The sequence below is a fragment of the Microtus oregoni genome, unplaced genomic scaffold (genome assembly GCF_018167655.1).
Source record: "Microtus oregoni isolate MIOR12 unplaced genomic scaffold, Mior012 000005F_ref0000423, whole genome shotgun sequence".
Lineage (NCBI taxonomy): Eukaryota > Metazoa > Chordata > Mammalia > Rodentia > Cricetidae > Microtus > Microtus oregoni.
The window spans coordinates 13238966-13264745 of NW_024543064.1; the positions used below are offsets into that span (position 1 = coordinate 13238966).

Sequence of the window (25780 nt, forward strand, 5' to 3'; positions counted from 1 at the left end):
CACACAGCTTCCTGGGATTGGAAGCAGAGGAGGAAGGGATGAAGGCCTTGATCTACATCAGTTGCTGACGTCATGGTATAAAGACACCCACAGGGAGTGGGCGATGGTGGCGCAGGCCTTCAATCCCAACATTTGGGAGGCAGAGGCAGGCAGATCCCTGTGAGTTTGAGGCCAGCCTGGTCCACAGAGTGAATTCCAGGACAGCCAGGACTGTTACACAGAGAAACCCTGTCTCGGAAAATCTAAATAAATATAAATAATACCCACGGGGACCTGTTTCAAGTTGGTAACAGTTCAACAGCTGGTTCACAAATTCCTGAAAATACCATAGGCGTCTGCACAGGTTGGAGCTGGTTCCAGGCCAGACAATGAGCAAGCTGTCACTCACCTGGCCCTCCACTCCAGTCCACCACTAGGCCTTTGTATGTGCTGTTTCTGTCTTCCTGCCAATGGTTGCCTCCTTGAATCACAGGACAGGGTGGTTTTTCTGTCAGTGACTCCCCGGACCTCTTCACTGGGGCAGGTCCCCTTCTGTAATAGGATGCTGTCTCTAGGATACGCCCTACCACGCCAATCTTCATGACCTCTTGAGTGCTCTGTATTTCTTCCATTGGGCCTAAAGTTCTAGGAAGCAGGGCCCTGCTCTGTGTGTCCCCAGCGAGAGTCGCCACGCTTGCCGTAGTCATCCCCTCAGCAGCCCCTTTTGTGGTGCCTAGCAGAACTCCGAGTCCCCCAACTGAGTCATAGTCTCCTATTCTTCCCTTTGGAAGCTCCTCCCACCTCCATCGAAGTTGTGGCTGCTGACACACCTGCCCCCTTCAGTCGGTACCAGGCCCAGAACTTCACTCTGGTCTGCATTGTGTCAGGAGGGAAGCCAGCGCCCATGGTAAGTGCTTGGGGCCCAAGTCCTCAGTTTGCCAAGACTCCTGTCCCTGAGACCTCTTCGGGTACCACTTCTGTCCACAGACAGGAAGTGGTCTGCTCAGCACCTCTCTCATTCCCTCTGCCCCATCCTGCAATTCTGGGTCTTCACAATAAGAGTCTTCCAGGAGGGCCCATCACCCAGTACACTCTGAGTACCCTAGATTTTTGAGGGGGATAGGAAACAATGAATGGGGTCATAGGGGGATGGGGAACAATGAATGGGGTCCAGAGGGGGGAAGGAACTTCTTCATAATCTCCCTGATATTTCCATAGAGATGGGTTCCAAGTTCATGTTCTCACCTTGACCCACTGCTCCTCCCAAACCTCTATGGGGTTTAGAAAGCCCCCCAAAAGGAAGAGAGGAAAGGGGAATGGAGAGAGAGAGAAGGGGGCAGGAGAAAAGACGGAGTGGGGCTCTCAGTCATGCAGAAGGGTGAGCACCCATGAACTCTTCCTCATCTGAGCATGCTTGTGGGCACACCAATCAATCCTCAGGAGCGATCCTAAGCGGGGTTCCCCCTCCCCGTCTTAGTTTGAATACAAGCCCGAGGAGTTTACTTAAAGAAACCTCATGTGGCCAACTTCTAATGTGGGATATGAAACCCTCAAAGGTCACTGGAGCATCTCTGTGCACCCTGCCCAGAGCCTTGGAGCTACATTTGGAGGAAATTCTACCCTGGGCATTTTAGAACACTCTAGTCCTCTACCCAGTGAGATTCACATGTTCCTTGGATTTAATGGGGTGGGGATGGGGAACAGATAGGGCTGGAGCAATGAGGACCTGCAGTTAGAATTCAGATGGAGAGGTAAGTGACCTCCTCCTTCCCAAAATCACCATTTCTCATGTGCTGGCCAGTAGTAGGACCTGAGGATCTGACTAGCCCCTCCAGAGCCAGCTGCAGGACAGGGGAGTGGCTATGTGTAGAGAGGCTCCGTGGGGAGGGTGCAGGAGTACAGATGGGGGCAGGGATCAGGGGTACCAAGACATGGGGGCCTGGGGTGAGGGTACAGGACACAGAGGTCAGTGATATAAGACATGGAGGTCAGAGGTCAGGGGTGCAGAGATGTAGGGGTCTGGGATAAGGGTATATGGCACGGGGGATGGGGTTTAAGACATGGAGGTCAGGGGCCAGGGGTGCCGAGCACAGAGTTATAGCCTTGAGAGTCATGGAGGCATCGTGGCTAGAGCTCAGTGGGCAGGTTTAGAGTCACGCTGCAGTCCCAAGCAAGCAGATGACAAAGGTGGCCTCAGAGCCACTGAAGGCTGAAGTCACGGTTCATGAGTCTCCCCAAGTCTCCCCATCAGAACCCACAGGGATGTCCAGTCTCCCCCAAATCAGGAAGGCTGGTCTTTCCTCTAGAAAAAGGAGGACCAGAGGGGAGGGTTTCCTGGCCCTGGGGCTACGGGAGAGCAGCCTTTTCCCACCTCACCACCTGGCTATCACTTCAGACAGTAACAAACGCCCCCCCTCTCGCTCTGTTCTTCCTGGCCTCTCCTCCCTTCTCGTTCTCTCTCTTCCCCCTCTCTGTCTATAACGAGAGATCCTCATTCCCTGACATTCCTGTCTGGAGCAGCAGAACTTGAAAGCAATTCTTTGATATAAATTACAAACCTACTTTTGAAGCACTTTTCAGAAAAACAGCGAGAAGAAAAGCAAAGAAAGGGGAAGGAAAAAAAAAAACCAAATCCCCAAAGTGGACCACTGTGTGCAGATTTTTCAGTGGGGTTTTAAACTCTGACAGGTCCTCCACACCCGCATAGCACCCCTACCTACTCCCCAGGCCCTCCCCCACCTACCCATCCCCAGGCTTCTCCTCTCACACCCCCAGAGTCCTTGGAGTCCCTGATCGTGGCATGGCGCCTCCTGTTCTCTCTCCCTGTCTCCTATCGATTTATTTATAATGATTTATTAAAAAATACACCCAATCCCCGAAGGCCTCTGGGTGCATGTACCAAAATAAGAAGACAGCAAATTAAATTAAATGCCGCCTCTCAAAACTTGAATTCCCTATTAGCAGAGAAAGGGAGACTACGGCTTCCTCGCCTCCTCACGCCTCACACCTAGCTCTCTCCCACACAGGTACCTGCTTTCTGCATAGCAGTTCTAAGTTGCCAAAGTGTGTGAGCAGGTAGAACACACACACACACACACACACACACACACACACACACACCGTCTCATAGCTCATTAGTCCTCACTGCTCATTCCCTCCTCATCCTCATGCCCCCGGGGCAGCCATGGACCATGCTGGAGCCCAGGTGGTAGCTAAGTGGCATCTAAAACCAACCTCCCCTTGTGACTTCATTTAAGCCCCCAATTGTTCCCTGGAGTCAATCGTCTTATTTCTCTTTACAAATGGGGAAACTGAGGCTAAAAGGCTCCCCCCAGCTTGTCAGTAATGGTATTAGGCTGAGCCATCTCTCTCCAGGGCTGTGTGTATTCCCATCATGCCTTAGCTCTCCAGGGGAGTGAGGGAGAAGAACCGGAGTGAAGAACGGGAATGGGAGGCCCAGGCTCTTCTGAGAGTCCATTCGGAGAGGAAACCATCAATTCATTATCCCTTCCCTTGTCCTGCCTGCAACTATAGGTTTATTTCAAACGGGATGGGGAGCTGATCGATGCAGTACCCCTGTCGGAATTGCCGGCAGCCAGCTCCGGCCCCCTCCAGGACAGCAGGCCCTTCCGCGGTCTTCTGCATCGAGATGTGGACGACACCAAAATGCAAAAGTCACTGTCCCTCCTAGACACTGAATACCGGGCTGGACGTCCCTACACGGAGCGCCCCTCACGCACTCTCACCCAGGACCCCAGCCTTTTCGTGCAGCCCACCACGGAAAACATCCCAGAGACAGTAGTGAGCCGCGAGTTCCCCCGTTGGGTACACAGCGCAGAACCCGTCTACTTCCTGCGCCACAGCCGCACCCCAGGCAGCGACGGCACGGTGGAGGTGCGGGCCCTGCTCACCTGGACCCTCAACCCGCAGATCGACAATGAGGCCCTCTTCAGCTGTGAGGTCAAACACCCAGCGCTGTCCATGCCCATGCAGGCGGAGGTCACGCTAGGTAAGACTTAGACATAAAGGATAGCCAGGACTCACTCCCGCGGTGAATGGGAGAGCCTGGGCTAGCTTTTGTTTGTACCTAGACTGCCCTCGGTCTCTGTTTTCTGGCCTGAAACAGGTCCGCAACCACCGTGTAACCCCATACTAGGAGCCCAGCTTGAATCCCTGCAGTACCCTCGGTGGCCACTGAGGGCACTGTCCTTACTCCTATCCTTTAGCTGATGGACCTGGTTTTTCCATGACTTTGGTGGGTTAGCTGGGGCTTTATTACACCCCCAGAGTCCATTTCCTTAATCACTGCCTTAGTGTAACCTACCTAGGGTTGTGGTCAAGGGCACACTGAGTCATGAGTGTGGCCTGGCAGAATGAGGGCCCCGTACTCTTAAGAAAGGCTATGAAGTGAACAAAGCGGTAATTGGGGCACAGAATCCAAACAACATCCAGCAGGGACTTTGAAGAGCAGGCCACCAATGGTTGGGCTTGCTCTCACCTGCATTCCCTTTCCAGGGATACCTCCAGGAAGCCTGCTTGGGTCTCCCTGCCTCCCTCCCCTCCCCCCCCCCCCCCCCAGTTGGCTGCTTCCCTTTCAAGGCCCTCTCCCTGGGTTTGTGACTCTCTGGTGAGCAGCCTTGAAAGCCATCTCAGTATGAAAATACTTTCTTCCCATTGGTCAGGGCTACTCACTTTCCCACGGTCTCCTCATGTCCAGGTCACCACCTGCCAAGGCCACGAGGCCTCAGAATACTTCCCAGACCTGCCCTGTTCGTCCTTTTCTGGTAACCACCCACCCCTGGACTGCAGCATAGCCTCCAAACTGTCTCTCTGCTTCTGGCTTTTGTTTTGTTTTGATTTTGGTTGTTTGCCTTATACTACTCTTCATTCCTACTGATCTAGTTAAAGAAAAAATCAGCTCAAAACCTAGGTAAGAGCTGCCTAGACCCTCCGGTGTAGACTCTAGGCTGATGCAGAGAAGAGAGCCCAGAAATAGACCTGCGGGCAAAGTCGATTGATTTTGACGGAGACCCCCCAAGGCTGTTCGGACAGTAAAGACGAGTTCTCTAGCACATGGCCCTGGAACAAGAGAACAAGAGAAAGGGAGGGGCGGGCCTGGCCCCTTCCTGGCACGCACACAGGTTAACCTGAGGATGATTGATAGACTCCAGTGTAAAAGCCAGTGTCATGAAACTTCTGGAACAAAATGGAGAAAAATGTTTTATGGAGCTGAGGTAGCCAACATCCCTTAAAGTAATCATAAAAAAATAAAAATAAAAACACTAGAGGAAAAATTGAAAATTGTTTGATGGGACTGAATCAAAATTCAAATCTTTGGCTCATAAGAAAACATCCCCAAAAGAATGCAGAACAAGGGGAAATTCTCTCAGTCCTCTGTGAAATATTGGTACCCAGGATGCGTAAAACAAAAACCTAAGCCAGGCATGGCGGTGCCTGCCTGTTATCCTGGAGTTTAGGAGGTGCGGCAGGAGGATCAGAAGTTCAAGGTCATCCTTAGCTATGTGAGTAGCTTGAGGTCAGTCTGGGCTACATAAGCCATGTCTCAAAACAAAATTAGAAACAATAAAAAGAGAAAATCTTATAAAACCAAAAGGCGCTAGTAGATACACAAGAGAACCAGGATTTGTTTTCAGTAATGGAGATCAAACCCACGGCCTAACACGTGCCAGGCATGTGCTTGGCCACTGACTAAGCCACATCCCCAGCCCATGACATCTGGCTTTTAAAGTCACCTATAGACATATTAAAACACTGACTCATCAGGGAAATGGAGACTACGGCTTCAGCGAGATAGCATGTGTTACTGGATTTGGGTAAACTTTTAAAAATTGCCAATACCAAATGCTCGTAAGGCTGCAGAACCATCAGAACACTCTTGCATCATTCATGGAGTATAAAATGGTACTGATCCTTAGAAAATCCAAATATTCAAATCCAAATATAATATTCAAACATGACAAACACCTCACTCCTAAGACCCAACAATTGCACATGGAGGGATGGTTGAGTAGATGGATAGATGGATGGATGGATTAGGAAGATGGATGGATGGATGGATGGATGGATGGATGGATGGATGGATATATTGAGAAGGTGGATGGGTAAATGGATGGATTGTAAGGTTGGATGGATTGATTAGACTGAATGTATGAACAGGCATAGAGGAAGGAAGGAACGAGAGGAAGGATAGATAGATGGATGGATGGATATGCTAGATGGATAGATAAATGGACAGAGAGGTTGGATGGATGCATAAATGGATGAGTGAGTGGATGGGTGGGTAGTTGATTGAGTGGGTAGATGATGGATGCATAGATGGGTAGATATGATGGGTAGATGGATAAATGAATGAGATGTATATAGATGGATGGATGAATTAATGATGTTTGGGTCGATGGGGGATGGTTGGGTAGATGTAGATGATTGGGTAGATGGAGGATGGTTGGGTAGATGGTAGATGGTAGATGGTTGGGTAGATGGATGGATGGTTTGGGTAGATTGTGGATGGTTTGGTAGACTGTTGGCTAGATGGTAGATGTTTGGGTAGATAGATGGATGGTTGGGTACATGGTGGATGGTTGGGTAGATGGTAGATATTTGGGTAGATTGTGGATGTTTGGGTCGGTTGTGAATGGTTGGGTAGATGGTAGATGGTTGGGTAGATTGTGGATGGTTTGGGTAGATAGATGGATGGTTGGGTACATGGTGGATGGTTGGGTAGATGGTAGATATTTGGGTAGATTGTGGATGTTTGGGTCGGTTGTGAATGGTTGGGTAGATGTAGATGGTTGGGTAGATTGTGGATGGTTGGGTAGATGGTAGATGTTTGGGTAGATTGTGGATGGTTGGGTATACAGAAGGGAGAACTGAGTAGATGGTACATGGTTAGGTAGATGGACAAGTGACTGTCTTAATGAGAATCTGGAATTCCATGGGAGTCTGAGAGGAGCCTTTTCTTGAGTCCACACACGCCATCCTCACAGACAGCAAGATCCCACAGGTGGGGGTATAATGGGAATTTCTGCATTCCTTTGAGCCAGGATTTCACTCTGTGGCCTCATCCCTCTCCCCATTGTCATTTTCAGAGTTTCTCTTAGGCAGGTGATGAACAGGTGAGCAGACAGAGCTGGCACTCCGCACCACAGCCTGAGAGGGCCTGTGCTCACGTTCTGTTCTCTAGCCGGGGTGAGAGAAGCGAATCCCAAAACTGCTGACACACCTCTGCTTGGCACTCTGGGTTGTGTTCTCAAAGCAGGCAGGGGACCAGGCATTTCTTGTCAGGAGCTGCAAATGGACTTCCTGATGGTGGTGGGAGGAGATGGTGCAAGCTGCTGGCAAGGGGCACCCAGAAGCTCTGACAGGGGTGAGCAGGAACTCCAAGATATCCACAAGCATCCCTGTTCAGGGGAGCTCAGAGGGACAAGAGTGTAGCAGACCCCTCCTAGGCCACTCTACGTGCTCCTCGGGGTCAACTTCACATAGGAGCCACTAGAAACAGCACAGGGCGGCCGAGAAGGCTGTGTGACCTGCAGGCTAGATGTCCTCGGCTCTGAGCCTCTCCTGAAACACATGACCTCCAAGCCCTGCCTTCTCCTGCAATGGAGGCCCTTCCACGCCCTCTGCTGGTTGAAGCTGGCAGTGGCACAGACCACCCGGGGTCATACCATCCCCAGGGCTTCTCATCTGCAAACCTACCTCCTCCACAGCACCCAAGAGAAACTGGAAGAGGCAAGAATGTTCCTTAGCCTCTGTGCCTTCCTGGGCTTGCAGGACAATCTCTAAAGGCTGGAAGGTGAAAAGAAACAAAACATGAAGTATTGAATCGAAAGACGTCGGACAAAAGTCATAGAGGGATGGCTGATAGCTCAGAGGTGAAGTTTTGGGGGATGGCTCAGAGGCAGAGCCTTTCCACCCCCAAGTCTGCCATCTGCCAGAATACACTAGAACTTCTCCAGTGTCCCCGGCCAGTGCTGCTTCCATGCAGCTGGCAGGTGGACGCAGCAGCAGCAGCGGAAGCATCCTCTCCTCCCCTCACCAGGCTGCCCTCCCTCTCAGCAGGCCGGGCCCTTCCCTCTGCCCAGGCAGTCCTTCAGATGCCTTCCCTGTGGTTAATTAGTGGTTCCTTGGCCTTATTCTCCGAGAGCGAGATTGGCAGAGCCTGGAGCTTGCTCACATCTGCCTGCTGCTCTGATTTCCATTGTGAGCTAAGTGGGGACAGCCCTGGAAATTCTGTGGAGTCTGTCCCCAGCCCCGCCAGCTCTCTGGATGACCGTGTCCTTGATGCTTCCTCTGATTGGAACCTTCCTCGTTCACTTCAATTTTCTGAGACACTGTGACTACTGCACAACCCCCCCCCCACACACACACACACAAGCTGTGTACCACCTCCGCTGGCACCCTGCACACACCACAGGTCATAGTTTGGTCGAGTCTGTTTGCAAATTAAATATCTCCCCCGCTAACGGATAAGTTGCAGACACTTGACTTTAATCATTGTCCCCTTTACTAGTCCCTAGCCCTGCTCCAAAGCCTGACATATGGCCAGCTCAGTAATTACTATTGAATGAGTGAACAAATGAATTAATGAGGGTGGGGAGTCGGGAAACATGTGTAATTGACTCTGCAGGGACCTCGGACAAGCCTCTTTATTATACGTGGGCCCGGTTCTCCCCCTCTGAAAAGGAGAGAAGCCCAGCCAGTCGACCTCCCACAGGCGAGGGGTACCCAGGGCATCCTGTCTCCTCAGCACATACAAAGCCGCTGAGGAAGACTGGACTGGGCCCAACAGGACCAGAGGCAGGAAGAACAAAGTCTGGCTAGGGAGTGAGGTGGCAGCTTCACACTGTCCACGCACCCCCACCCAGAGATTCTGGGAAATCCCCTGGCAGTAGGATTCTGGATTAGGATCCTGGAGGTCCTGATTCTTCCTCACTGGATGACCTTTGGCAAATCACAGTGAACTCCCTGGGCCTCCGTGAACTCAACTGGACAGAGGGGACAATGATGGATGGGTGTCGTTATCTTTCTCCCCCACTGACATGTGAGACCCACAAACTCAGGGACCCATGTGTTCCTGTGTGTCACTGAATCCCCAGATCCCAGTTGGGGTGGAGCACAAAGGAGGACTGTAGGAAATATGGAGAGAGGCACCCATGACGGTGGGGGGAGGGGGATGAGTGAGCCTCCTTGGAGCTCCTGAGAAGCAGCCAGTGTCTAGAACACCAACCTCTGGAACTTGCTCTGCTTCCTGGCCCACTCCACTCTCCGTGCTGAGCACACCCACCCACCACCCCTCTTTCTCTTGATACAGTTGCTCCCAAAGGACCCAAAATCGTGATGACGCCCAGCAGAGCCCGGGTTGGGGACACAGTGAGGATTCTAGTCCACGGATTTCAGGTCAGCCTCTCTATGGATAGCTGAGTGGAGTGGAGGGTGGGTAGAGACATCCAATGGGGACCAGCATTCCTGGCTTACTCTCCTATACCCACAAGCAAATGCAGTTCGCATCAATCTTCAGTCTTCACGTTTACTCTAGCCCCAACCCCCGAGAGTCCTCCCCACCTAGTCTCCTATTGGACAGGCTGTTTTCAATTTCCCTATTTAGCTGAGGATGATCTTGATCTTCTAACCCTCCTCCCGCCCCCTCTTCTGTGCAAGGATTATTGGCATGACAGTTTATCAGATGCTGGGGATGGAACCCGGGGCTTTGTGTGTGCGAGGCAAGCATGCTACCACCTCAGCTACACCCCCAGCCTCGTTCCTGGGGTTCTAAGGTGCTACCTGAAGCCTATTGGATGAAAATCGGGACCTGGAAAGCCTCTGGCCTTCCTGTGTTGGCAGCCTGCTCCCCGATGACTCCACTGTTTCCTGCTCTGATCCACAGAATGAGGTCTTCCCAGAACCCATGTTCACGTGGACGAGAGTGGGCAGCCGCCTCCTGGATGGCAGCGCTGAGTTTGACGGGAAGGAACTGGTGCTAGAGAGAGTTCCTGCTGAGCTCAATGGCTCCATGTATCGCTGCACCGCACAGAATCCACTGGGCTCCACCGATACACATACTCGGCTCATCGTGTTTGGTAGGGACCCCACAGGACCACCCAAGGATAGGGCTGGGGTCAAAGTCATCCTCAAAAGCCCCTTAAATTTGCCTCAGTGAGATAATTCCATTCACTGATTCTAATTGCAACGACTTTAGCATCAGAGAGACTTTAGGTTCGCATCTCGGCTCTACCATTTAGCAGGCCTCATTTCCCCATCTGTAACATGGTCAGCTATGGAGAGACTGAGGGGGAGCACCATCCCAGTGCATACAATGCCACATAGCAGGTACCTGGGGAAGGTCCTCCACGCTCAGAACTCAGCGCCACCCATTCTGCTTCTCTCTGCTTCTTTCTGACAGAAAACCCAAATATCCCAAGAGGAACAGAGGACTCCCGTGGTAAGTCTCCACCCTCAAGACTGCACCCTTAAAAGAGAGTGCTTTTTCAAAGCATCTGTTGCTAAAGCCAACGTGTCTCCCCTGGTCCCTCCTTTCCTTCAGGAAGCCATCACCTCAGACAGGCAGGTCAAGGTTAGGCAAAGGCAGGCCCTAAGCAAGGAAGGCACTATACCCCCAAACAGCTAATGGGATAGCAGGGGTCAAGTGCGTCCCCTCTCATTGCTATCCAGACCCCAAGAAGCCGTGTTTGGTGCTGACCATGGTGTGGGTCTCTGACAACTCCATGGGACACTTAAAAATATAGAAGGGTGCCCCAGGCTGTTCCTTCAGCCACCCAACCTAGTGCACTGTATATGGGTGCAGACACTACCCATATACAATGAATCTCACAGTTCTCAATGAAGCGTCCCTTTCCTGGTGCCTGCTGGGCCATCTTGATGGCCTCAGCCCAGCAGGCCTGCCTGGGGAACAGGGCACCGGACTCATGGCAGCCTGCAGAGCTGAGGTTTGATCACCCGATGCTGCCCCCTAGCATCTTTGTTGGGAACCATTTTTCAACATCTGTTGAAAGCCCCCAGATTCACACCAATAGGCCCCCTGTAACACACAGGCAGGCTGCAGCCGTGACACCGCCTCTGCCCTCTCACAGGTTCTGCTTCTGGCCTCGCTGGCGTCCGGCTCACCCTGGTGCTTGCCCTGACAGTGGTCCTGGAGCTCACGTGAAGATGCTGCCTCCTCCCGACGCTCCAGTGGCCTGGCTTCTCTGCGATCGATTTTCATTTCTTTTCTAAACTATTTCCAGTCTTGTTCTTAGTCTTTGCCCATGTCTTGGCTTCTTCACTGGGTTTAATTAAAACAAACGGACCAATTTTCCCCACCTTGGTGTGTGGCTCTGTCTTTCCTTAGTCTAGTAGTAGCTATGGGGTACCTCCTGGCATCCAGTCTTGGGACAGGCATAGAGACAGAATGGCAAAGAAAATGGAAAGTTTGCACTCCTCTGAGGATTGGTGGACATGCAGCTCCTGTCTTATTCAGGCTTCAAAAAAGCCAGGTGTGGGAAATGGCTGTAGAAAATGTAGTCAGCTGTAGCCACAATAGTGCTGCCTAACAGGTCAACCCACATCTTGGTAATAGACAACAGCAGGCATGGATACTTACTTATAGATAGCAGTGGTCCAGATGTCCTCATCCAGGCTCACCAGATAGCTTAGTTTCAGACAGCAGACCCTCCTCACCGCCTGCATAACCCCTGCTGCAGGCTACACTCCAGGCTGGCCTCTGGTCTCCACTATGGAGTTATGAAATTCCTTGTGTGTTTATCCTGGAGCTGGAGCTAAGGGGGCAGCATCTACCTGACATCTGATCCTCTTTCCATGTGTATCAGTCAGCTTTCCATCACTGTAACAAAGCAGCTGAGATAATTTACCTATCAAGGGGAAAAGTTTCTTCGGGCTCTCAGTTCTGAAGATACAAGCCTATAACCTGGTAGCCCCATTACTTTGGGTCTCTCATGAGATCATGAGATCATACATCATGGCAAGGGGCTATGGAGCTGCGGAGGCAATCCACTGGGACGCAGGGGCCAGGCGGAGAGGAGAAGGAAGAACCAGGTCCCACATTCCCTCTGAGAACACATCCCACTTGTTGGCAGCCCCTCCACCTCCCAATAGGGCCATCCTAGGACCAGGCCTGTGTCTGCATACTAAGGGAGACAATGACCACCCTAATTAGAATGTGGGGGAATCATCAGGATGTTAGGAAAACCTAAGCCTCTGCCTGCCTCATTGTCTGTGGACCCTGGTTGAGCCAAAGCACATCCCATGGCCAATGGAGAGATGAGGTTGAGCCCACCCCAGGACCTGAGAGGCACCACGAAGATGATGGAAGATGGGGCAAATCAGAAGCGGTAGGGTGGCATGGGTTAGGGTGGGATGAAGTGGTATGGGATGGGCATGCTGCGGTGAGCCTAAGTCTTGCACCCTAAACACCCTGAAGATCTATCCGGAACTCATGGACAACCTGAGGCTGTCGAGTAGTCTTCTCGCACCTCTAGTGAACACTAACACCCTTGCTCTCTCGAGCATCCCGGATGGAAGAAGATGGCTCCAAAGTCACTGCCCCAAGCAGAATCATGACTCCTAAAGATGCCTATGCCCCACCCCCAGCACCTGAGCAGGGCTTGCTGATCTGGACTGGGTCTGATGGCTCTGAGCTGGATCTGCCTTTGGACCCTAAGAGCGGGAGGAGGGGTCTTTGAGGGTGGGCTGACCCCCAGTGGCTTTGCCTAAGGTGACTCAGCTTTGTGCCTGGTGGTCTCTCAGGCTCCACGAGGGTCAGCTCTGTGAGGGTGGAGGAACAAGAGAGCTGAAGCACACGGGTCTTGGGAGGCCCCAGGGAAACTGACACACCACTATTTCTATTGTATTCAAAATAAAACTAGAGCCCCCTTTGATAGGAGCTGAGAAGTCAATGGATATATAGGGTCGAGAGCAGGGTAAGAGAGATTGTGCAGGCTACAGCAGCCCTTAGTTCTGACTTGAAGTTTATGCTAGGCTTGGTGGTTACAAGCCCACCATCCCGGCACTCAGGAGACGGGCTCTGCAGGACCAGGAGTTCAAGGCTATCCTCGGTTACATAGTAAATTTGTGGTTAGCCTCGGCTACATGAGACCCTTTGTATTTTACTTTCCATGTGTGTGCGTGTGTGTATGTATATTTGCACATGTGCGTCCGTGTGTGTTCATGTGCTCTCATAAGTGTGTGTACAGGCACCCATGCCACAGTGATCCTGTAGAGGTCAGGAAAGAACGTCAGATGTGGGTCTTTGCCTTCCACCTTGTTGACATTCCAGAGTCTTGGCTTTCCTTGTGCGCCTTTTTGTCCTCATTTAAGCTCAAATTCTTCTGCCCTTCTTCTTGGTGTTTGAAATACATCGGAAACAATGATTGATGTGGTAAATATTTACCTTCCCGAGTCTGGCCAGTCAGACAACAACAGTAGTGAAGTTGACGATTCTCTCAGACATCCGTCTGTGTGCAAACATCCAAGATCGCTGAGCAGTCAACCGCCACATGGTATCATCAGCCTCCTTCACCTACTTCCTTCTTCCTCGAAGTCCTGATTCGGCTCACATGAACCAACCGACTGCCGCCGCTGATGTCCAGCAATTCTATTTTAGGCCCCTACTTCCAGAGGTTTCTGTTTTCCAAAGAAATTTTAAAACGTAGGTTTATTCTCTCTCCTTGCCTCCTTAGAGGGAAGGCCACGTAGGCGTGAAATTGGACTTGCTTCGCCCTATTAGCAGCAGGGTTGCTGGGCTCCACTGACCCCTGAAGTGCATCAATAGCTCAGTAGTGAGCAGATGAACCGTGGGAAGCAAGTGGTGGAGGACTTGGGGGCGGAGGGAGCTAGCTGGGAGGCTCCAGGGCCAAGGCAGCAGGGGTTGCCATCTGCTTTGGCTTTGTACAAGGACTGGAAGGCTGCTGTTTAGGATGGGAAAGGGGAAGAAAAGGCCCAGCTCCAGCTGAGACTGTGCGTTCAGTCCCCCATGGGTGCCTTTATCTATCCCACAAACCCCAAGCCTCCCCAGCCAGGGCCTGGGCTGGACCAGAGAAGACTCCGGCCAGGTTGCGTAGGTTCTGCCATTAAGAAGCCCCATCCTTCAGAATGCTGGGCCCACTAGAAGGGCTGCACCCCACTTGTGTTCCACTTTCTGTGCCATTGCTCCCTGGGAAGAGTCGAGTGAGAAGGGGACACCTACAGGGAGACTGTCCTGTGGGGGTGGCTTTGTCCTGAAGGATAAGATGGGCAATGGAAGTCAGCCCTACCTCTCCATGGCGTGGCCTCATGTTGGTACCTCAGCTGTGACCCACATGTGCAGGGGAGGAAAACCTCAGATTCCTGTTTTCTGTGCCCGAGTCCCCGAGGCCACCACCCCTTTGAAGCATGGAGTGTTCAGCTGGACTCGTAGCTGCTGCCACACTGGGTCCCAGTGAACTCATCCTTCCCCCATTCACCAGACACAGTTCCCTGAGGCCCCTGCTGCTCTCCTGCCCTGGGCTACTGTCACCACAGATCCCCCCTGATCTTCGGAGGATTTCAAGTGTGTCCTCAGGTGTAGGGATGGCTGCATCTCTAAAGTCACATCTGAGAAGGGTAACCAAGCTTCCTTTTCTCTTCATCTCTGAGTTAGGCTCATGAACAAGTGTCCCGAGTATGTGCAGCTGCCACAGTCACTTAGTGGGGGAGGTGCTCCTAGGCCAGCTGTCCATACTCAGCACCTGAGGTCCCCTCCCCACTGGAGCAAGAATTCAGGGACATTCATGACCTGTATCCCTCTGTTGTCCCTTCCAGACTGGAGCCTGGAACTTAGTTTCTGGCTGCCTATCTGCTGTACACCTGTGGCGGCTGTCCCTCCTTAGCCCAGGACAGCAGCCTCTGGACCCAGCAGCCTCTGCACCCACAGGCCCACTGCGATTCAGAGTCACCTGCTCCATCACCCCAAGGCCCCTACACGTAGGCACTGTTGGCTTCTATCATACTACCTAGGGCTTTTACTAGTCTTCTAAAGGTGACTGTGACCCTGGCTACAAACTCCACTCTGAGTCACCTTGTCTGTGGGAGACACAGAGCAGTGAACAAAGCTCTAAGGACTCCACAAGACAGCTACATAGGACACCCCGTGATCCAGAAAAATCTGTGGGTTTCGTTAAGAGTCTATGTATACATAGCACAGAGGAAACAAAAACCAGGGTCCTTGGGATTTGGCTATGCCGTGGGAAATGACAAAGCTCAAACTTGGGCTTGGACATTTCCACTCAGGCAAGATGCTTAGGCCGGTGCTGGGAACACCTGCTTCCTGAGCCCCGACCTGCTGGTGGAACCTGAAGGGCAAGGGAGGTGGGTGAAGGCTGGCAAGAGAGTGAGGGGAAAATGAGGAACAGGCTGGGTGGGGATGTGGGAGAGGCAAAGACAGAGAGAGGGTATCAGTCACCAAGGGGCTGTTGGGGCATCGTGAATCAGGCTGCCCTGGGTCAGTTACAGAGAGAGCTGGATTCTTGAACGCATGAGGAGTTGGGGAAAAAGGTGCCACCTGAGCTCCAGGGGCCAGAGAGTACAGACTGATCAGCATTGAGGGAAGTGCCAAGAGAAATGGAGAAAGCAGGAGACAGAACTGAGACAAGGGACAGAGCTACAGAGATAGAGGGGCAGAGAGTGCCAGAGATAGGAGAGCACGGACTGGATGAAAAGGAGAGACTTGAGCAGCATGCATAACCAGCAACCCCGAGCTCCTGCCCCTGGGACATCTTCCACTGTGATGGTCTGTAACTCCGAATTTTGAGCTGAAATAAACTCTCTTTCCCTTAAATTGCTTTTGTCAGCGTATTTTATCACAGTAATGCAAAAAAAATAAAAAGCAGAGACACAGGGAGATGCTGAAGAGAAAGTGAGAGAGAGCCTAGCCCAGGAAGGAGGGACAGAACACTCCCGTGCCCAGCTAAGATGGAACCCAGTTCTGACACCCATGGCCAGTGGAGGAGTGAGCTGGTGAGTGGGGCATCCCAGAAAACGCTCGGGCTGTCGTTTCAGGGATGGCTCCCTCCGTCTTCTCCAGAATGACAGCCCCAAGTGACGGGTGGATGATAATGGACACGTAAAATACACGCATGGCTTTTCCAAATGCCAAAGCTTAGTGCTCAACCTAAATGTCAACCAGCCCCGGGCCCACAGAGTTCCTGATCGTGGGTTGAGCCTCCCCTGCCTCCCCTGCCCCTGTCCCTGTCTGCAGCTGTCTCCCTGGGGCCCAGCCCTGGATCTCACAATCTCCACTCCAGGCTCCCTGACCCCTTGCCTCTGGTTCATGAGACCTGAAGTTCCCAGAACCACAGATAAAGGACATTTGTGGAAAGTCTCTTTCTAAAAACCAGTCTGCCTTGAGGGAAAGTCCTATAAGCCCTCAGGGTTTGCCCTTCTGTGAGAGGAGCAGGCAGCCCAATCACGGCACAGACTCACCTGTCTGTGATGTCACAGTCACCGCCAGCTCTGCTACTCATCCCACAACCTCCTTTCCTTGCCTCCCTGTGTCTCTGTTTCCTCTTCTGCGAAAGTGGGGTACCTGTGTTCCTGTCACTGCCCTCAGAGATCTCAGCGAAGACATGAGGCCAAAGCATTTCTTGCCGTGCCCAGCAGTCAGTGAGGATGCAGCAAACATGAACTAGTGTGATCTGTACTGAACGACAGGGAGCCATGGGTACCTCATCAGAGGGATGAGGTGGGAAATCTCAGAGAGAGCAAACAAGCCGCCTGCCCAGGTAGACAGCTGGGCACAGGAGAAAGGGCTGACGACAAAGAACTGAGCAGCTATGGGGATGAGGAAGGAGGTGGTGTGGGGGGACTGATGGAGGGTGGGGTGGCCTTGGACTTCACCGATGGAGGATGACAGAAGAGGTATACACAGCAAGCCAGTCAACAAGCCAGTCTTGAGGGATATATTAGTTAGGCTTCTCTAGAGGAACCGAACTGAGAATGAATATATATATATATATATATATATATATATATATATATATATATATCCAGCAATGGCTTTCTGCCCAAGGAAGATTCAAGAATCCAGTAGTTTAGTCCATGAGACTAAATATCTCCACCAGTCTTCAGCATATACCTGAGTCCTATAGAAGTTGGTTCTAATGCAAGTCAAGAAATGGACTTGCCAGTGAGAGCAAGCAGGGAGAGAGAGAGAGAGAGAGAGAGAGAGAGAGAGAGAGAGAGAGAGGCTTTCAGAAGAACATGTTGCCCCTATTAAAGGTGGATCTTCCAACCTCAAAATATCTGGATTAAAAGTGGGTCTTCCCACTTTGGATAATTTAATTAAGAAAAAATAATTCCCCAGAGTGTTGCACCCAGCTGCTTAATTCCAGATGTAGCCAAGTTGGCAACCAGGAAGAGACATCACAAGTCCACCCCTGTCGATCTGATACACCATCATATCTCCTTATGCTGTCTCCTTCCCAAATGAAAACAATAACCAGGTCATAATTATGCCTAACATGATATAACCATCCCATATGCAATTGCAACCCCATTATATATTTAACTAGGTCATAATTATGCCTAACATGATATAACTATCCCTTGTTGAACAGCAAATGCATTATAAATTTTAGAATAGGTGGCAATGCCCCTTGGGAGATGTTCTTTTAATATCTCAAATATAACCAACCACTGATATTCCTTTAACTGATGTTAAATTACATGATACATCAAAGAAAAGAAAACACAAACATCTGTAAAAATACATTCTTAATAAAATATGACAGACACACTCATGTCAACTATAATCCTTGCTTCTGCAACTGGTCACGTGACCTTAGCTGATATTGAGAACTATCCTCCTCTACTTCCCATTCTGTATTTCCTCCCCTCTCTGCAAGCACCTCAGCAGGTCATGTTTCCTTCATGGAGGAGTGACCCAAGCCTTCATTCCTGAAGGGTCCGTGCCTTTTGTCATCCTGCCTGGATTAGGTCATTGCAGTTTTCTTTAAAAAAATATTTATTTATTTATTTATTATGTATACAATATTCTGTCTGTGTGTATGCCTGCAGGCCAGAAGAGGGCACCAGACCCCATTACAGATGGTTGTGAGCCACCATGTGGTTGCTGGGAATTGAACTCAGGACCTTTGGAAGAGCAGGCAATGCTCTTAACCTCTGAGCCATCTCTCCAGCCCCAGGTCATTGCAGTTTTCCACTGACTTCAATCACAGGGCACAGTAGCAACTAAAGGATCTCCTGCACACCAGACACCCTTCTTACCTCCATTGTGGAGAAGCAATCCAATTTCCCCCATGATTATCTGGATCTATCACCCCTTCTAACACTTATTCCTTTCTTGATCTGTTAGCTTAAGGCATCAGAAGCCCAAAGTGGCTTGGGCGAATCTGAACTTCAAGTTCAATGGAATGTTTGCTGTGGTTTTTGACAAGAGTGCTCCCTTCTCTGGAACAAAAACTTCTAGGCCAACAGAACTTAAGGTCTTAGAAACAGGAAGCAAAAATGTTCCTAGTGGGTCACTGGGGGTGATAGTGAGTGGAACGATTCCCTTTCCATCACTTGATTCCTGGACTTGTGACTCCTGGCAATGGGAGAAACTGGACCATATACTGGACGCTGATTCAGAGCATATAACGCCTTCTGGAGAATCCTGACCCAGCCCTTCAGGCTGCTGCCATCTAGTTAATATTGTAACTGCGTCTTTAAAAGACCATTCGAGCATCCTATCAGGCCAGGAGCTTCAGGATGGTGAGGAACATGGTAAGACCGGTGGATTCCATGATTGTGGATGTACTGTTGCATTCTCTTACTGTGAAGTGAGTTCAATGGTGAGAAGCAATACTATGTAGTATACCATGATGGTGTATAAGGCATTCTAGAAGTCCACAGATGGTGGCTTTGGCAGAAGCATTACATACAGGAAAGGCAAATCCATAACCAGAATAAGGATCTACTCCACTAAGGACAAAGTGTTGCCTTTTCCATAGAGGAAGCGGTCCAATGTAGTCAACCTGCAACCAGTTTACTGGCTGGACACCCCAGGCAAGGGTGCCATATCTGGGGCTCAGTGTTGGTCTCCACTGTTGGCAGATCTGACACTCGGCAGCAGCTGTATCCAGGTCAGCCTTGGTGAGTAGCAGTCCATGGTGTCAAGTCAGTGCATAACCCCCATCTCTATCACCATGGCCACTTTGTTCATGCAACCATTGGGCAATAACTGGGATGTCTGGAGAAAGAGGCTTACTGTTCAGAGAATGGACCAATCTATCTACTTGGTTGTTGAACTCCTCCTCAACTGAAATCAGCTTTTGATGAACATTTACTTGGAACACAAGTGTCTTTACATCTTTCAACCATTTAGAGAGAGCTATCCACGTACTACTTTCTCAGATGTCTTTCTCACCAATTTTCCAATCATGCTCTTTCTAATTCCCTGACTATCCAGCCAATCCATTGGCTACCACCCATGATTCAGTGAACAACTGGACATTTGGCCATTTCTCATTCCATACAAAATGTATGAGCATTTTGTACTGCCCGAAGTTCTGCCCACTGGGATTTTCCTTAACTGGTTTCTTTCAGGGTTGTCCCAGAAAGGGGCTGTAATGCTATAGCTGTCCACTTGTGGGTGGTACCTGCCTAACATGCAGAACCATCAGCAAACCAGGCCCTAGTCTTCTCTTTAGTCAACCGACTGTAGAGAACACCCCATGAGGCTATCTCTCTGTCTTCTGCAATGGCCATCTAGGAGAGCAAAGGGAGATGGGGGGAACCGCCACCCCTGCATCTTTCAAGTACTTGATGGTGGCACTAATTTCTGCAGTTCCTCCAGGGATGTGAAACTGTTTTTGGATTCACTGTGTTTCCTGGCAGAAGCGACTCTAGAGGGTTTCATTTAGCCTCTTCAACCATAGCAGCCCCCACTTCACAGGTCAGGGAACCAGTCTGAGAATTCTGCCAACTTCTAAGTGTGTCTGTCTCAGTTCTACATTCTGGGACTGGGAAAACAGCCGTGGGATGAGTTCCGGGATCCACTGGACCTACTGTGAGTCAGACTCCAGCCAAAACTCCATTAATCCATCGCCCGCCTCCACAAGCCCCTACTGTAACTGGAAGGCCACAGTGTTTCTTGGGGTCTCCCAGAATCGGCGTCATCAATTCAGAACCAGTATCCAACAGACCCCTGAAAGTCTGATAGTTTCCTTTTCCCCAGTGTACAGTTAGGTATCCTTGTAAAAGGCCTTGGAGGCCTCTCTGGGGAAGAAATGGAGAAAGGCCAACAGTAAAACTCTTACGTTTTTGGCCAAGATCCCTTTTGCCATGATCCAGTGCCACCTTTCTTTCATTGACTTGAGAATTTTCCTGTTGATACAAATCAAACAGGAATGCGGTAGGCTTTTTATCTGTTTTATGCCTGGAAACCCCATGATCCATTAGCCAGTACCAAAGGTCCACATGAGTCACGCCACCATAGAATTCACTTTTCCTGGGCTGACTGTTACAGGTTCGGCCATTATGGACAAAGATTCAACTATGCTGCCTATTATGCTAACTACGATCACCTTGACTTAGAGAGTCAGCGCTACCACCTGACCCCTGCTACTTCAGGGCCTAATTAAACCCATTGCGTTCAATTCACCCAGCTGAGCAGCAGCATCTCCAGCCTACAGCCTGGTACAAGGAAAAGAGCAACAAGAAGACTCTTCAAATATGCCGGTGCCCTCTCACCATTTTGCATCTTGTAGGATTAGTGACGGGCATGTCCTCTGGGCCTTCCCATGTTGGAGGATTAGGTTTTACACAGGGTACCCACTCTAGCATTGCAATTTCCCTGAGCCTTAAAATCCCCTCATCAACACTAAGCCAAGGGCTATCAGGCATCTCCAACTCGTTTTCAGTAGGCCAGTTTTCGACAAACGCCTCAGCCAACCATTCACACAAACCTTTGAGACCTTTTTCGTAACCGAGCAAGATTTCATATTAAACCTAGAATTTCTCCTCAGTGGGCCCGGATCAACAAACTCTTCCTGGTTCAGTTTTATGTCCCCTCTATCGTTATTTTATAGCCTTAAAATCCATTCCCACTCATATTCCCCCAAATTCTGCTTGAATGAATCAGCAAACTCATTAAGCTCTTTAGTGTTGTAGTGTTCCTCCTCACAGACTATACTTTCTATCTTCCCTCCAGGAACCTGCTTCGCCTTATGTCTGGTTATAGGTCTAGAGGCCACCGTAGGCGGGCCCTGGGGGACATCAGTATTACCTCGGCTGGCGTCTCCTTCAGACAAAGTCTCTGCTGGTTTAGCAGACAATGATGGATTAATTTCCCCAGTCAAAGGTAGCAAAGGCAGTATTTCCAGAGGTGGGGTGTGAGTACATCGCTGAGGGTGGAAAGACTACTCCCTCAGCTGAGATTAAACCCTTGAGAACCTGAGAAATCAGAGTTCTCAGCCTCGACAGGGTCCTCCCACACATCTCCATCCCAATCTACAGAATCCCACTCTTTATCAATTAAAGCCCTCACTGACACTCTCTGAGGTTGGGACTTGAATTTTTGCTGTAATTCAGCCAAAATTATATAATGAGGGCTTCGGTTTCATTTCTGCAACTTGAGCTCTGTGGGTGCTGGAGAGAAGATTCTCTTTCGGGGCACACTCAGAAAACTCAGGAGTCTAAAGTTCAGACTGTGCATATCTGGAGCTGTCAGCTGAGTTCATAGCTGTCCTTTGACATATCCTGAGATGCTCAAAGTTGGTTAACTTTATCACAGGGCCCTTTCTTTTCCTTTGTCAATTTATCTATCCAGAGGTGCTAGGAGTGACCAACCAACATCATCATTTTCCTTCTATTTCCACAAATTGTCAAATTTTTTTTCTATACAGAATGATTAAACCCATTGCCTCTCACAATTGGTGAATCAGGATAATGCTGTGGGAGAGTGCTCTTGTATACTGTAAAGATTTGTCGCTCATATTGGTTTAATAAAATGTGGATTTGCCAGTAGATAGGCAGGAAATATAGGTGGAGTGACCAGACTAAGAGAATTCTGGGAAGAGGAAAGGCAGACATGCAGTCACCTGGCAGAGGAAGCAAGATGAGAATGTCTTACTGAGAAAAGGTACCAAGTCACATGACTAAATATATACAAGAATTATTTATGGGCTAATGTAAGTTGTAAGAGCTAGTTGATCATAAGCCTGAGCTAATTACCAAACAGTTTATAATTAATATAAGCCTCTGTGTGTTTTTGGGGGGACTGAATGGCTGCAGGACCGGGCAGGACAGAAATTTTCATCTACAGGATAATCAAATGCATTTGTGTCCTTAGGTTTGTACACTAGTCTACACCATGGGCTTTCACTAATCTCTGAGTTTCTTAGTCGTGGCTTCAGTAATTGTAAGTGTTGCCATATTGGAAAATCTATTCCAAAACACTTAAAATATCCATCCTTTTATTTCTGTTGCTCTAGAACCATTTCTGATACCAAAATCTATTAGTCAGGGTTCTCTAGAGGAACAGAACTGATAGAATAATATATATAATAATATAATATATTATTAGAATGACTTATGGGCTGTGGTCCAGTTAGTCCAACAATGGCTGTCTCCTAACAGAAGATCCAAGAATTCAACAATTGTTCAGTCCATGAGGCTGGATGTCTCTGCTGTCTTCAGTATACACCAGAATCAGTAATACACCAGAAGAAGCAGGCTCTAATTCCAGTCAGAGTGACTTGCCAGTGAGAGCAAGCAGGCACACACACACACACACACACACACACACACACACACAGAGAGAGAGAGAGAGAGAGAGAGAGAGAGAGAGAGAGAGAGAGAGAAGAGAGAGTTTCCTTCTTCCATGTCCTTTATATAAGCTTCCAGCAGAACATAAGGCTCAGATTAAAGGTGAATCTTCCCACCTCAAAAGATCTGGGTTAAAAGTGGGTCTTCTCACTTCAAATAATTCAATTAAGAAAAAAAAAATTCCTTCAAGGTGTACCCAGGCACTTGGGTTTTAGTTAAGTCCAGATGTAGTCAAGTTGACAATTAAGAGCAGCCATCACCAGGGCTAAGAGACACCCCCACGCCACAGCAGCATCCTGTAGCTCGGGAACTCGTTTGTTTCAAGGCAACTCGCACTCATTAGCGCTGACTGTTCACACTCTATCTCGATAGCTATGGAGATGGACGATGGCCCTGTATCTCAGACTAACAGAGGCTTGCCATTCATTGGCTAAAGAACACAGAGCTGAACATGTGGGGCAGCTCTGGGATTGGACCTTCCCGTCTACCTGCATCACTCTAGCAGGCCCAGACACTGAAGCCTTACATGGCTGGTAGTGTTGGTCTGGCCTACCCTCAAACCAGACCTGGGATGAAGAAGCTGGCTTGGATGGTCTATGGAACGCAGGGAACACACTGGGAGATGGGGAAAGAGCCCAGAAAGTGCCCTGTGGGTTCCCAGCCTGTACTACAGCCTGTACTCTGGTCCCAGCAGCTCTGAGATTCTGCAGTGTTTTCCTCGGACCACCCATCCAGCAGTCTGGATACACGGCTGCTCTCACCGAGCCTTGAGCAGAATCTGAAACCACAGTAAAATCTCATGTGGCTTCTGCCAGGAAGACACAAGCTTATAGACCGTGGGTGACCCCTGTGGGATTTGAGGGGGCAAGATAGCACCTGCTAGTGTCCCTCAGCATCCCCTTGGCCCTGGGGCAGAGAGGTGGGGCTGTCACGGGTTTGGAATGTCCATTCCCACCAAATCCAAGGCAGTGGGATGAAAGAGTTAAGCTTCTGCAACGTGACCCCTTGAGAATGGAGCTGGTACTCTTGAAAGGAAAGTCCTGGGAAAGCCCAAATCTTCCATGTGGCAATTCTGCCAAAAGATGGCCAGTCAGGACATGAATCCCTCAGTCTGCGGGTGCCTCCTCTCCTCTTCCTCCCGCAATATTTCCGTGTTTACAAAGTTCCATGAACACAAGTAGAGACAGATTTGGGAACATGTCATGCAGGGCAACTCTCCACAGATGTGTGCCATCCATCCTGATCTTCCGAGAAGTCTTGCATACAGAAGGCATTTTCTCTATTTATAGATAGCCACAGAGGCTCAGAGAGGTTATGCAACCTGCCCACAGTCACACAGACAGTGGAGAATCATCTGTGGTTAGGGATGATACCCCAGGAAATTCTGCCTCCCTGGGGAGAATCCCAGGACAGCACTAATAATGTTCTCTCCTCCCCTCCTTCTCCCTGGGTGCTGCCCCAAGGCTGTGGGTTCTTCTATGTCCTGGAAATCCTAAAGAACCCCACACAGTGGCTAAAGAACTGAGCTCTAAAATCCAGCTTCCCCAGGTTCAAATCCCAATGTAGCTGCTGACTAACGGTGTGACCTCAGACCATTTACACAGTCTCTGTGCTTGTCTGTCAAAGTACTGGGAACAGAAATCCTCCTCCTCTGGTGGTTGATATGGGAGCTGATAAGAGAGTGACTATCAAAACTTAAGAAAATGTCTAAAGTGCAGAGGGCCTAATAAATGAAGCCTGTCGCAGCCCGAGGTGCCATCGTTAATCTCCATTCCCTAATCAGATCAGAGATAAGATTCCTCCCTTGTCCCCTAAGGTCGCTTTGTGCCCTTGAATTGGGAAAGAATAGAGAAGAAAAGAGAACACGGGGGAGGGAGGGGAGGAATGTAGCTCAATGACAGACTTGCTTGCACAGTGGCATAGTGGATGAGACCCTGGGTCCACCCCAGCACTGCAAAAGAAAAAAGGAAAAGAAAAAACTAGCGTGGAGAACTTGCATTTACAGACCCAGATTGTCTACAAGGTTGTTTTTGCCTGTCCACAGCACAGCAGCAGAAGATGGGAATAATTCCTGTCACTTAGCAAATGGAACAGGCAGTGACCTGCAGGGCACAGTGCAGCTGGCGTGTGGGGAGCTGGGTGGGAATCCCAGGGGCTTGAAGACACCACCTCCTGCCCCACCACCGCCTTCACTTCTCCAGCTCCCAGCCTCAGGTCATGTTCACAGACCTCCAGGCCACCCACCCACACTCTGCAGACTCCAAAACAGCCAGCCAGCAAAGAGGGGCAGACAGGGAGTCACACTTGCCTGTGGCCAATGGCAGACACAGTGGGACAGAGTGACAAGCGAGGAAAGAGAGCTATTACCTGTGGGTGTACAACTGCAGCCCATCTCTCTGCAGGGAGACAGGCTTCGGGCCATTCTCAGGGGTTCTCCCAGGTTTGCCCAGGGCTAGTGGGCCACCCCAACCTTCATCTGGGAATAGAGCCCAGCTCAGCACAGGAGGTGCTAACTCAGCAGGGGCCCTCTGGAATCTAAAATTTTTCTGAGGTACTCCAGCTCTGCAGGGAGGGGACCCCTATAGCCAGGATGGACTCAGAGAGCTAGTCTTGTGCTAAGGTCCAAGGATGGGCCTTGCTGCAGCCACCTCTCTCAAAAGCAACAGTCTGGATGTGTGTCACGTGCACCCTAGGACCCGCACCGTTTGCATACAGCCCTGGCTTCTGCCGGCTTAGAGCATCCATGGACGGTACTGATGGGCCTGAAGGAGACCGGGCTTCAACAGTGGCGTGAGCCTGATTTGACCTTGTCTTTTTCCTTTGATTTCCTCTAAAATAGGGACGTGTGTGTGTGTGTGTGTGTGTGTGTGTGTGTGTGTGAACGTGCGTGCATGTGCATGTGTGTGTATGTGTGTGCGTGCGTGCGTGTGTGTGTGTGTGGTTCCTGGGGGACTATTAACTAAGAATAATTTATCCAAGAAATTTG

General features: G+C 50.1%; 1 protein-coding gene across 1 annotated transcript in view; it reads left to right on the forward strand.

The window, feature by feature from the left end:
• Igsf21 (immunoglobin superfamily member 21) overlaps positions 1-11308 on the forward strand; it is a 219290-nt gene extending 207982 nt beyond the window's left edge. The window contains exons 5-10 of the mRNA XM_041651210.1: positions 771-886; positions 3514-3988; positions 9311-9396; positions 9884-10076; positions 10400-10438; positions 11088-11308. Coding sequence (XP_041507144.1) covers positions 771-886; positions 3514-3988; positions 9311-9396; positions 9884-10076; positions 10400-10438; positions 11088-11161 — 983 coding nt within the window. The 3' untranslated portion in view covers positions 11162-11308. The remainder of the gene's footprint in view (positions 1-770; positions 887-3513; positions 3989-9310; positions 9397-9883; positions 10077-10399; positions 10439-11087) is intronic.
• The last annotated feature ends 14472 nt before the right edge of the window (positions 11309-25780 follow it).